Consider the following 11871-nt stretch of genomic DNA (forward strand, 5'->3'; position numbering starts at 1 on the left):
CCGCATCACCTCCATCTCCCCGACGCCCGAGCCGCCGCCCGCGCCGCCCGAGGAGCACGCGGACGCCTGGGGCGACGGCTCCCCGCGGGACTACGCGGCCCCGGCCGAGGCCTTCGGCGGCTACCGCGAGGCGGGCGGGCCGGGCGCCTTCTTCAGCCCGAGCCCCGGCAGCAGCAGCCTGTCCTCGTGGAGCCTCTTCTCGGACGCCTCGGACGAGGCCGCCCTGTACGCCGCCTGCGACGAGGTGGAGTCGGAGCTGAACGAGGCGGCCTCGCGCTTCGGCCTGGGCTCCCCGCTGCCCTCGCCCCGCGCCTCCCCCCGGCCCTGGACCCCCGACGACCCCTGGGGCCTGTGCGGCCCGAGCCCCGCGCCCGGCGCGCCCCGGGCGCCCGAGGACGGCTGGCTGCTGCTGTGCGCGCCCCCGGGGCCGGCCGCCGCCTCCCCGCGGCCCGCCTCGCCCTGCGGCAAGCGCCGCTACTCCAGCTCGGGGACCCCGTCGTCCGCCTCCCCGGCCCTGTCCCGGCGCGGCAGCCTCGGGGAGGAGGGCCCCGAGCCGCCGCCCCCGCCGCCGCCGCCGCCCCTGGCGCGGGACCCGGCCTCCCCCGGCCCCTTCGACTACGCGGGCGCCCCGCCGGCCGAGAGCATCCCCCAGAAGACCCGGCGCACCTCCAGCGAGCAGGCCGTGGCCCTGCCCCGGCCCGACGAGCCCGCCCCGTGCAACGGGAAGCCGCCCTCGGGCGCCGAGGAGCCCGGGGGTCCCCGCAAGGAAGCGGCCGGCATGGACTACCTGGCCGTGCCTTCCCCCCTGGCCTGGTCCAAGGCTCGGATTGGGGGACACAGCCCCATCTTTAGGTGAGGGGGTGCGTTCCCTTCCAGGTACCTCCCCGGCTTCAAAGAAGCACGCGCAACCACAGCCCCCCCCCCCCCCACCTACCTCACGCTCATGCTAAGGAGGATTGAAGACAAAGGGGTGCCCGCACTGGCAGTGGGGAGAGCCACAGCTACGGTTTAGGTAGAGGCAGCATTCTAGGTACCCCACGCTGGCGGGGGCGCCCGCCCGGGCACTTGGGTAAGTGCAGGATTTGCATCTGATCCTTTAGACAAATACTAGCGTTGTGCATTCTGCCGCAGGAGAATTTCCTCTTTACTTTCTAGGACTTACCCTGGCGGCTGAGGCGCAAGCATAGTTGCCAACTTGAATAAAGTAGCATATATTTGCAAGTCAAAGGACTCAGTAGCTGGCCGCTGGCAGTAGACATCTGGAATCCCAGCTACTCTGGGCAGAAAAGTCCCCGCCAATTCACAGCTTAGAAGCTGCAAGTGGAGCTGTGGCTCAATGGATGGAGTGCCAGCCTTGAGAAAGCTAAGGGACAAGGCCCAGGCCCCAGTAACACACACACACACAGTCACACACACACTTACATCGAAGTCTGCATTTCTACCCCTTCTATTTTGCCCATTTTAATATCCCTAAACCTTGAGATGTCACACTGGCCCGTTGGCTGCATCCAGAAAAGTTTCTAGAAGGAAGAAACCTTACTATTGGATCCTCCAGGGTTCCGGTAGACCAGAGCTTCTCAGCGTGAGCAGCACTGGTCCGTAGAGCTAGCTAATGCACTGGGGGGGGGGGGGGCTGAAATGGACAAGGTAGGATGGCTTAGGCCCCCCTCCCCCCATGCTTATTAGAGGGTCTTTCTTGTGGTGTAGGACCCTCTACGCTACTTGTGACCACCAAACCTGTCTCTAGACAATGCCAAATACGTGAGGGGCAATTATCAGCTAAGGTCCCAGGCAGAGGGTATCTAGGAACACGACTCAGAAAGACCACCCTTTGAAACCCCTTAACTCCCCGGGGCGCTCCCCCTAGCCAGTGGACAGAGAGCAGCCTGGGAGCAGAAAGTGGCCTGTCCTGGCTTCTGTCAGTGGCTGCTGGCCTCCTTTCTTTTCTTTTCGCCGGTCCTGGGGCTTGCACAGGGCACGGTCCCTGAGCTTGTTTTGCTGAAGGCTAGCACTTGATCGCTGGAACCACGGAGCCACGTCTGACTTTTTCTGTCTATGTGGTACTGAGGAGTCGAACCCAGGGCTCCGTGTGTGCCAGGCCAGCACTCGACCACAGCTAAGCCACTTTCCCAGCCCTGGCCTCGTTGCTTGATTTGCAGGACAGAAGTGTTTCTCCCTGACGCCCTGACTCAGCTGCCTCCAAACCTAGGGGCCTGGGGCTCCTCAGTACTCCAGTGCCCCACCCCTACGCCAACCCCCAGCCTTGCGCTCGGGGAAGGGGGGGGGGGCTCGGGGCTGTTGTCTTCCTCCATACCCTGTGCGAAGGGAGCCCTGGCCCCCCGTAGACCCCACCCCTGCAGCGTGGGGGGCCCCCCCCCCGGCTGCGGCTTTTCCCTTCTCCCGCCTCTTCCCCCCCCCCCCACACGCTCAGCGTGACTGGGGTCTGCGCTGGGGCTGATCCTGTGGGCTCCCCTCCTCCCCAGGACCTCTGCCCTCCCCCCCCTGGACTGGCCGCTGCCCAGTCAGTACGAGCAGCTGGAGCTGAGGATCGAGGTGCAGCCCCGAGCCCACCACAGGGCCCACTACGAGACGGAGGGCAGCCGGGGCGCCGTCAAGGCCGCTCCGGGCGGGCACCCCGTGGTGAAGGTACGCCTGGGAGGCCGGCGGCCGGGGCTCTTCCTCCCCTGCGGATGGGCCCGGGCCGCTCTGCCCTTTCCCACACTCCCTCCCTCCCTCCCCGCCCTGACCCTGCAGGCTGCCTGGGGGAGGGGGGGTGCACTTCAGGGACCCAGATAGATTTGCTCCCCCTCTCCTCCTCCGTGCACCCCAGGGGACACCAGCCTCCGGGCCGCCTCGGGAATGGCGGCCTGCCAGATGTGGGGGAAGGGTTCAGCCGAGGTCAGAGGTCAACGGGAGTCAGGCCTTTGTACGGAGCCGGGCTCCTTTCCTCTCTTGGACGCTCGTCCTCTCCTTTGCCCAGCCCGTTTGGGCCTTCTTCCAAGAACAACACTTTGAATCCCAGGCCACAGCTCCTCCACGACGGGTACCCAGTTCCCTTATCATCCCCCCCTCATCCCCCCGCGGAGGACAGCTCCTGTCTTTCCCCGCCCCCGCCTCCCGGTAGACCGGGAAGGTGGAGGAAGGGCGAGCCGGCGGCCCGGGCGGTAAGGCGGCCTCCGCCCTCCGCCAGCTCCTGGGCTACAGCGAGAAGCCGCTGACGCTGCAGATGTTCATCGGCACCGCGGACGAGAGGAACCTGCGGCCTCACGCCTTCTACCAGGTGCACCGCATCACGGGCAAGATGGTGGCCACGGCCAGCTACGAGGCCGTGGTCAGCGGTACCAAGGTGCTGGAGATGACCCTGCTCCCCGAGAACAACATGGCGGCCAAGTAAGCCCCCGTCCCGCATTCCCTCGCTCGCGTGGGGCCCGGGACCCGCGAGGCCTCCTCGGAGCCGCGTGCCGGCCTCCTGGCCATCTTGGAGAGGCCTTTGGGGGCGGAGGAGGCGTCGGGGCCGCGGGCGGAGGGCGGGCTCGGGCCGGCCCGTCGGGGGGTGCGCCGCTCCCGGGCGCGGCTTCCGCTGGAGGGACGCCCCGCCCCGCTGTCCCCCCAGCATCGACTGCGCTGGGATCCTGAAGCTCCGCAACTCGGACATCGAGCTGCGGAAGGGCGAGACGGACATCGGGCGCAAGAACACGCGCGTGCGGCTGGTGTTCCGCGTCCACGTGCCTCAGGGCGGCGGGAAGGTGGTGTCCGTGCAGGCTGCGTCGGTGCCCATCGAGTGCTGTGAGCGCGGGGGCCCCGCCGTCCGTCCTTCCATCCGTCCGTCCGTCCGTCGGTCTCTCGCCCGTGGGCGGCTCTGTCGCCCGTTTCCTTTCCGCCCCGCGATGCCCGTCCTGGGCTCTCCCGGGGGGGGGGGGACTCAGCCCGGTGGGGGGCAGGGGGGAGGGGTGTCTGCCTCAGACGTTGTCCCCGGGCCAGCCCGGGGGGGGACCTGTGTCTCCGCCGCCCCGCGGCGGCCTGGGCGCTGGTTTCTGGGCCGCGGCTCAAGGGGCAGAGCAGCCGTCTCTAGCAGTGCCCAGGCCTTGAACGGGCACACGCGCGTGCACACACGCACGCACAGAGAGAGCGTCCCTCCTGACACACGCACATGCACACACGCACGCACAGAGTGTCCCTCCTGACACACGCACATGCACACACGCACGCACAGAGGAGAGCGTCCCTCCTGACACACGCACATGCACACATGCACGCAGAGTGTGTCCCTCCTGACACACGCACATGCACACACGCACGCACAGAGGAGAGCGTCCCTCCTGACACACGCACGCACAGAGAGAGCGTCCCTCCCGCCATCTCCCGTGTGCCTCTCCGGAGGTCTCCCCTGGGGGCCACGGCAGCCGTCCTGTCCTGGGGGGGGGAAGGGGACGGGAAGGGGGGGTGTGGCCCCCTGCAGGCCGAGCCCAGCCAGGCCTCTCCCTCGCCCCGCTCTGCAGCCCAGCGCTCGGCCCAGGAGCTGCCCCAGGTGGAGACGTACAGCCCCAGCGCCTGCTCGGTGCGGGGCGGGGAGGAGCTGGTGCTGACCGGCTCCAACTTCCTGCCGGACTCCAAGGTGGTGTTCATCGAGCGAGGCCCCGGTGAGCGGCCCTGGGGCCGGGGGGGGGGGGGCGGGCGGGCAGCAACGAGCCGGCCAGCTCCGAGCCTCGGTTTCCCGCTCTGGAGACGGGCAGGGAGGGCGCTGAAGAACGGTCAGGAGTACACGCCTCGTTTATTAGGGCGGAGCCGGCTTTGGGATCACTCCCCCTCCTGTTGACAAAGTCCGTGAGGAAAGGGGGTGCCTCCCCCCGTCCCCCCGGTGTCGCTGGGGTCTCCGCCGAGGGGTGGGGCGGGCGCACGGGTGTGAACGTGAGGTCCCGCCGGCTCCTAAGATGGAGCTGCGGAGGTCAGGGAGAGAAGGACCCGAGGACCCCACGCGTGGCCGTCTCCTCCCTCAGTCCTCCCGGAGCCCCAGTCCTTAGACCCCCGCCGGGCAGCACCCCGACACCCTGGGGGAGCAGCTCCCGAGGCTCCCCGCCGTTAGACGGCCCCCCGTGGCGAGGGGGGCTCACGCTGGAATCCCAGCCTCTCCGGGATGTGAATGAACAAGAGCCGAGGATCAGTGTTCAAAACCCAGCACGGCAGAAACGCCCGTGAGACGCTTGTCTCCGCTGAGCTACCAGGACGCCGGGGCTGGGGGCGTGGGGCTCGGCGGTGGCGCGCCAGGCCTGAGTGACCGGGGAGAAGCTCGCAGGCCCCGAACTGGCCAGACGCACGGCAGACTCTGCCGGCCTGCTGGGGGCCTCGCGAGTCCCCTGCGGACTGGGGCGGAGGGGAGCGTGGCGAGGGGCCGGGCCTGGAGCTCTCTCTCGCTCTGCGCAGACGGAAAGCTGCAATGGGAGGAGGAGGCGTCCGTGAACCGACTGCAGAGCAACGAGGTACCGGCGTCACCCAGGAGCCCCCGGGGGGCTGAGTCGGGAGCTTCTCCGTGGTTCCTCTTCCTGAGAAGGGTCTGGAAGCCAGGCTCGTCTCTAGGGGATACGCTTTCCTCTTTGGCAAATGGGAAAAGGCAGGAAGGAAGGGAGGCGTGGGGTCCCCGGAGGGTGGGGCTCGCGGTCCCGGGCCCTGAGGACGCCCCGCCGTCGCGGCTCCCGCAGGTGACGCTGACGCTGACGGTCCCCGAGTACAGCAACGCGCGGGCGGCCCGGCCGGTGCAGGTCTACTTCTACGTCTCCAACGGGCGGCGGAAGCGCAGCCCCACCCAGAGCTTCAAGTTCCTCCCGGGTGGGCTTCCGGACGGCACGGGGCGGGGGGGGGGGGGCGTGGGGACCGCGGGGCCCGCCCGGGGGGTGGGGTGACAGGGTACGGCCCGATCCTAACCGCGGGGCCTCTCCCCACCTCCCCAGTGATCTTCAAGGAGGAGCCCCTGCCCGTCTCCGCCCTCCCCGGTTTCCCTTCGGCGCCCGGCCCCCCCTTTGGCTCCGACATGGACTTCTCCCCGCCCAGGCCCCCCTACCCCCCCTTTCCCCACGAAGAGCCCGCGTATGAGACGCCCTACCTGCCAGAGGGCTTCGGCTACGGCACACCCCCTCTGTACCCCCCGACGGGGCCCCCGCCGTCTTACAGACCAGGCCTGCGGATGTTCCCGGAGACGGGGGGTGCCGTGGGTCGTGGCCCCCCGGCCCCCGTCTCCTTCCTCCCCCGCCCCTTCCCTAGTGACCCCTACGGAGGAGGAGGAGGAGGAGGAGGACGGGGCTCCTCCTTCCCCATGGGCCTTCCGTTCCCTCCTCCGGCCCCCTTCCGGCCCCCGCTGCCTTCTTCCCCACCCATCGAGGTCCCCTTCCCTCCCCAAAGCCGTGCTCACCCCCTGCCCGCCGCCGAGGGGTACGGCGAGGCAGGGCCCGGCTTCGGCCCCCGAGAGGAGGCTCCCCCCGAGCAGGAGAAACCCAGGGGCGGCTACAGCGGCGGCTTCCGAGACGGCGTCCCGATCCCGGGCATCACGCTGGAGGAAGGTGGGTCGGGGCCCCGGGGCCGGGCTCCCCCCCCCCCCCCCCCCCGCCCCGAAGGTCAAGCCGGCAGCGGCACGGGCCGGGTGGCCCCACGCACACGGAGCCCGACACGCCTCGGCTAGGGGACACGGGCCTGGCGCAAGAGGGGCCCCGCGGCGTGCGAGGCCGCGGACTCCCTGGAATGGACTGGAGGGTTCTAGAAAAGGCAAGCCCCTCCCGTCCGCCCAGGCTCTCACCTGCCCTTCCCTTGCAGTGAGCGAGATCATCGGCCGGGACCTGAGTGGCTTTCCCGCTCCTCCCGGAGGAGAGGAGCCTCCCGCCTGAGCCCAGGCGCGTGGCCCGGCCCCGCCGCGCCCTCCTTTCCCCAGGCTGGGGCCCGCTCCGTGTTCTCTCTCCCCGTCGGCTCAGGGGTCGGGTGCTGCCTTGAAGGGCCGGGGAAGGGGCCGGAGACCCGACGGGGGGGTGGAGGCGATGTCCAGATCGGGGTGCGGGGGACGGACGGATGGGTAATAAAGCGCTCACTGACTAAGTGCTTCGGGCTCCAGAGGTCTTTGGGGGGGAGAAGTGGTCCCGTTTACTCCAGCCCTGACCCAGGAGAGCGGAGAAGTTGAACAGAGATGGGGGATGGGTCGCTGCGTGGGAGGAGGGGGGGAGGTCGGCATGGGCTTCGGAGCCGGGGCCTGAGAGCGGGGCCTCTCCACCCTGCCCTTCCTGTGGCCTTGGGTACTTTAGTTTTAGAATGGGAAGCCTTATTTTTTCAGGTTTCATTGTTTTGCCACATCTTAGATGATCCTGGTTCATAGGAAGGTGAGGACACACTATTCTAGCCCTTGTATGGTTTTCTACCAGTAATGGAACTTGAACTCAGGGCCTGGGAGCTGTCCCTTAGATTTTTGGTTCAAGGCACCGGGGTGTTCTACCGTTTAAGTCATAGCTCCGTCTCCAGCTTTTTGGTGGCGATCAGCGTCTCGCGGGCCAGGGACCGCACACCTGTCATCCTAGCTACTCAGGAGGCCGAGACCCGAGCATCGAGATTCAACGCCAGCTTAGGCAGGAAAGTCCGGGAGACTCTTATCCCCCATCAACCACCAGAAAACCAGAAGCGGCGCTGTGGCTCAAAGTGGTAGAGCGAGCGCCAGCCTTGAGCGAACAAGGTCAAGGGCAGGGCCGAGGTCCCAAGTTCAAGTCCCACAACAACAATAAAACGGTCTCGCGGACTTTCCCGCCTGGGCTTCCTCTGAAAAGCGTTCCTCAGACCCCCTGCGTTTGAGCGGCTAGCATGGCAGGCGCGAGCCGTTCACAGCGGAGTCCTCCCTGGTGGTTTGTGCGGAGGACTCTGCGGTGCAGAGGGAAGGGCCTTTCCCAGGCGGCGTGGGGAGCACCGCCCTCGGGGACCCGCCCCGGGCGCGGCTGGCCTCTCTGACCCGGGGGCCCACACCCTGGAGGCTCACTCCTCCACGCACGGGAAAGGATGAGGCAGAGTGGAGCTGTTCACGCTTAGGGTTCTTCTGCCCTTGACACTAGGAAATCAGCTTGGAAAGGTGTGTGCTTTGGTGGTAGACCGCAGAAAGCCAAGCAGCCTCCTCGGGCACCGCCTACCCCGGGGATACCTCTGGGAACCGCCTACGGGGGGGCACCTCTGGGAACCGCCTACCCCGGGGATACCTCTGGGAACCGCCTGCGGGGGGGCACCTCTGGGAACCGCCTACCCCGGGGATACCTCTGGGAACCGCCTACGGGGGGGGCACCTCTGGGAACCGCCTACCCCGGGGATACCTCTGGGAACCGCCTACGGGGGGGGCACCTCTGGGAACCGCCTACCCCGGGGATACCTCTGGGAACCGCCTACGGGGGGGGCACCTCTGGGAACCGCCTACCCCGGGGATACCTCTGGGAACCGCCTGCCCTGGGGGCTGAAGGCACCCGCAGACCCTGTCCTGTCCTGTGCACGCGCACACCGCCTCCTGCGGCTGGGCAAGCCAGGCGGGAAACCCCTGCTTGACCCAGGAGGCCAAGTCCCAGCGGGCTCTGGGGGCTCCCACCTGCATCCTGGCTACTCAGGAGACGGGAGATGAAGCCAGCCTATTCTCAGCTCTCCAGTTAACTAGCCAAAAGCCCCAAGTGGAGCTGTGGCTCAAGTGGTAGAGTGCTAGCTAGCCTTGAGCAAACCCATGCTTCTGGTGCCTATGCTTTTCTAGTTCAAGGCCCAGGATTGGTACACACACACGCCCACCTGTGTGTGCAACCCCCCCCCCCCCACAAGCCGAGTGAGAGCACAAGGCCTTGAGCTCAAACCTCAGTACGGCACAAAAACAAAAAATGACAAAACCGACCAACCGGAAAGCAACAGCCGGCGAGGCTGGGGTACGGCCAGGTCCCTGGCAGCCGAGGAAAATCGGGTGAACGGTTCCGCGCGCCGGGTCCCGAAGCGGCCGGCAAGCACTGAGCACAGCCCGCTCGGTGGGCTCAGTTTGGTGGTAAGGGCTAGGACTGGGGGCCCCCGCCTCACCTCCCGGAGTCCCGGCACGTCCGGGAAGTGCAGTAGCTCGTGTCGGGGAAGCTGGCTGGGGAGCGGAGCACACCTAGCGGTCAGGCTTCTCCCTCCCTCCCGCCCGCCGGGTCGTGGAGGACTTGCTGGTCTCGTGGGGCAGCAGGAAGGAAGCAGCTCATTAGAACGCAATAACTCCACTTACTACAGCGGAAGGTATATCATCAGGTCCGGGGGGGGGGGTGGCGTGGACAGAGAGGACTTTCCACATGGGGTGTAGAAGGAAGAGAAAAGCAGGCGCCCCGTCCAGCTGTGGAGGTCAGAAGGATCGTGCATTACCGCCATTCTTCCTCCTGTTCCGCTCCTGTCTACTTCCTTGATCTGCCCTGGGTCCGGCTGACCTCTTTGGCTTTGCTGAGAGCACTGCCGTCGGCCGGCCCAGGGTGGGGGGGGGACACGGGGGGGGGGGGCGCTCGGGAGCTGTCATCGGCCTCGATCCCAGCTACTCAGGACGACGAGATCTGAGCGCCAAGCTGTGAGGCCTGTCTGGAAAAGAAAGACGAGAACACTCCCGTCTTCAATTAGCCACCAAAAAGCCGGAAGTAAAGCTGCGGCTCAAACAGTAGAAGAACAGCCTGGAGAGAAAAAAATTGCCCAGGATTGGAGTTCAAGTCCCACTACCGGCACTAGACAAATTGACCACGTAAGCAAAGTGGACCCTGGATCTACTCAGTTATCTTCTTGAGGGGTGGGGCCCAGGTGTCTGCATTTTAAAGAGCCCCCCAGGCTCTTCAGCACAGGAAAATCTGAGGCTAGAATTGTCTAGCAATTGTCAAGCTATGAGGTTGTTTCCCCTCCCACTTCTCCGTGTCTGCGCTACCCTAGTGACCTCCTGGAAAGGTGAACTTGGGGAAAGGCATACACAGCCTTTATGGTATAACTCAATCTTTATAACGTGTGTGTGCGTGCGTGCATGGGTGCACACCTGTCCTGAGCTTTTTTACTCAAGGCTAGTGCTAGTGTTCTACTTGAGCCACACCTCCACTTCTGGATTTTTTGGTAGTTAGTTGGAGATAAGAGTCTCGCAGACCTTGCTACCATGGCTGCCTTTAAACTGAAACCTTCAGGTCTCAGCCTCTTGAGCAGTTAGGACTACAGGTGTGAACCACCACCACCTGGCATTGTAACTTATTTCTTACCACCTCTGACTCTGTACTGCTTGGGAAATAATCCAAGGACAGTGTGAGGCGTGCTCTGGACTGGGCACAGGGACCGTTGTCCCGGGGCTTTACTGAATCCACTCTGGCTGGGCCTCTGGGGCTGAGAGAAGCGTGGTAAGTACCGGGGCGCCTTCCTGCTGAGTTCCAGGCTCTGACTCATGGTGACGCCTGGCGCGAGCTGCTGGACTGTCAGGGGCTGTCATGGAGAAAAGGACGACAGCAGAGCAGTACGTTTCCTTGCACATCCTGAAAATTGCAGGTGCAGAAAATACACAGGGGTTTTCTTTTGTGTACGCGCCGGTCCTGGAGCTTGAACTCAGAGCCTGGTGCTGTCCCTGAACTTTTTTTTTTTGCTCAAGTCTAATACTCTACCACTGGGGCTGCAGCTCCACTTCTGACTTTTTGGTGGTTAATTGGAGATAAGAGTGTCATGGACTTTCCTGCCTGGGCTGGCTTTGAACCACCATCCTCAGATCTCAGCCTCTTGAGGAACTAGGATGACAGGCGTGAGCCGCCGGCGCATGGCTGATTTCCACGTTTAACAAATCGGGACTCGGGTTTGAACTCTGGACCTCGTGCTCACTCAGCTGGCCCTCTACCTCTGGAGCCTCGCCTCTAGTCTATCTCCTTATAAGAATCTGAGTACAGATGACAGGTCAAACCAGATCAAAGGAAAAGAAGTCAATGAGGGCTACGTTACATGGCCAGGTTAAGGTGTCTGACATATGTTCTATATTCATAGTGGACCATGCATTCATTCATTTAACCACAGGATATATCTACGTGTGTGTGTGTGTGTGTGTGTGTGTGTGTGTGTGTGTGTGTAGTTTAAAATATAGAACCTGCTGGGCACTGGTGGCCCACACCCACCTATTCAGGAGGCTAACATGTAAAGATTCCAGTTCAGAGCCAGCTGGGCAGATGAATCCCAGACAAATCCAGTGAATCTCAAATCCACCATTTAAAAAACAAACACCCAAACAAGCCAGGACCGGAGGTGTCACTCAAGTAGTAGAGAGCCAGCCCTGAGTGAAAAAGCTAAGGGATAACACCCAGTACTGGCTCGCGTGCGTGCACACACACGCAACCACAGAGGTTCTGGAATCGATGCAAAGGTTCCACTGTAGCTTGCAAAGAAGGGTTTTGTAGTAGTTAAAGTGAGGGAAGTCTGGGCACTGTGTGATGCTTAGCTCAGCTGAACGGTATGAGCTGAGCTAGGGAACGGAGAATAGGAAAGTCCTGGGCAGAAGCTCAGAGCTGTGGACCACGCATGTGAGCGCCGCCCTCCCCACCCCTAACGGAGCCCCCCGCTGCCCGGTCTGTACCGCAGACCGAGCTCCTGCTCCACACCAAGTTCTGTGACGGGTACTGGGGAAGGAGCCATCGATCAGGCAGGCAGGACCCCGTCCTCCCAGAGCTTACCTTTTACCAGGCACTGCCAGGGCTGCGTGCAATTGCAAGTCGGTCGTAGAGGCTGAGGCCCGAGAGGAAGGGCGTTGAACCTGCCCTCCTGCTGCTGCGCGGAGCGATGGTAGGGCTACGGTCCATGGTGGCCGATCGGCCGGGTGCACCTCTCGGAGGTGGGTGGTTTGGCAGGACACGACGCGTTTCTCTC

The 11871-nt window shown here is 64.6% G+C and overlaps 1 protein-coding gene across 1 annotated transcript; it reads left to right on the top strand.

The window, feature by feature from the left end:
• Nucleotide 1: 1 nt before the first annotated feature.
• On the top strand, nt 2-7147 carry LOC125345045 (nuclear factor of activated T-cells, cytoplasmic 4-like; the record flags this gene model as incomplete). The annotated part of the gene is made up of 9 exons (XM_048337296.1): nt 2-852; nt 2484-2646; nt 3191-3390; nt 3614-3786; nt 4500-4640; nt 5422-5477; nt 5697-5823; nt 5946-6551; nt 6802-7147. Coding segments are annotated over 9 exons (2388 nt in total), but the record flags the coding sequence as incomplete, so codon positions are not given.
• Between the last annotated feature and the right edge of the window lie 4724 nt (nt 7148-11871).

The sequence above is a fragment of the Perognathus longimembris genome, unplaced genomic scaffold (assembly GCF_023159225.1).
Source record: "Perognathus longimembris pacificus isolate PPM17 unplaced genomic scaffold, ASM2315922v1 HiC_scaffold_5241, whole genome shotgun sequence".
Taxonomy (NCBI): Eukaryota; Metazoa; Chordata; class Mammalia; order Rodentia; family Heteromyidae; genus Perognathus; species Perognathus longimembris.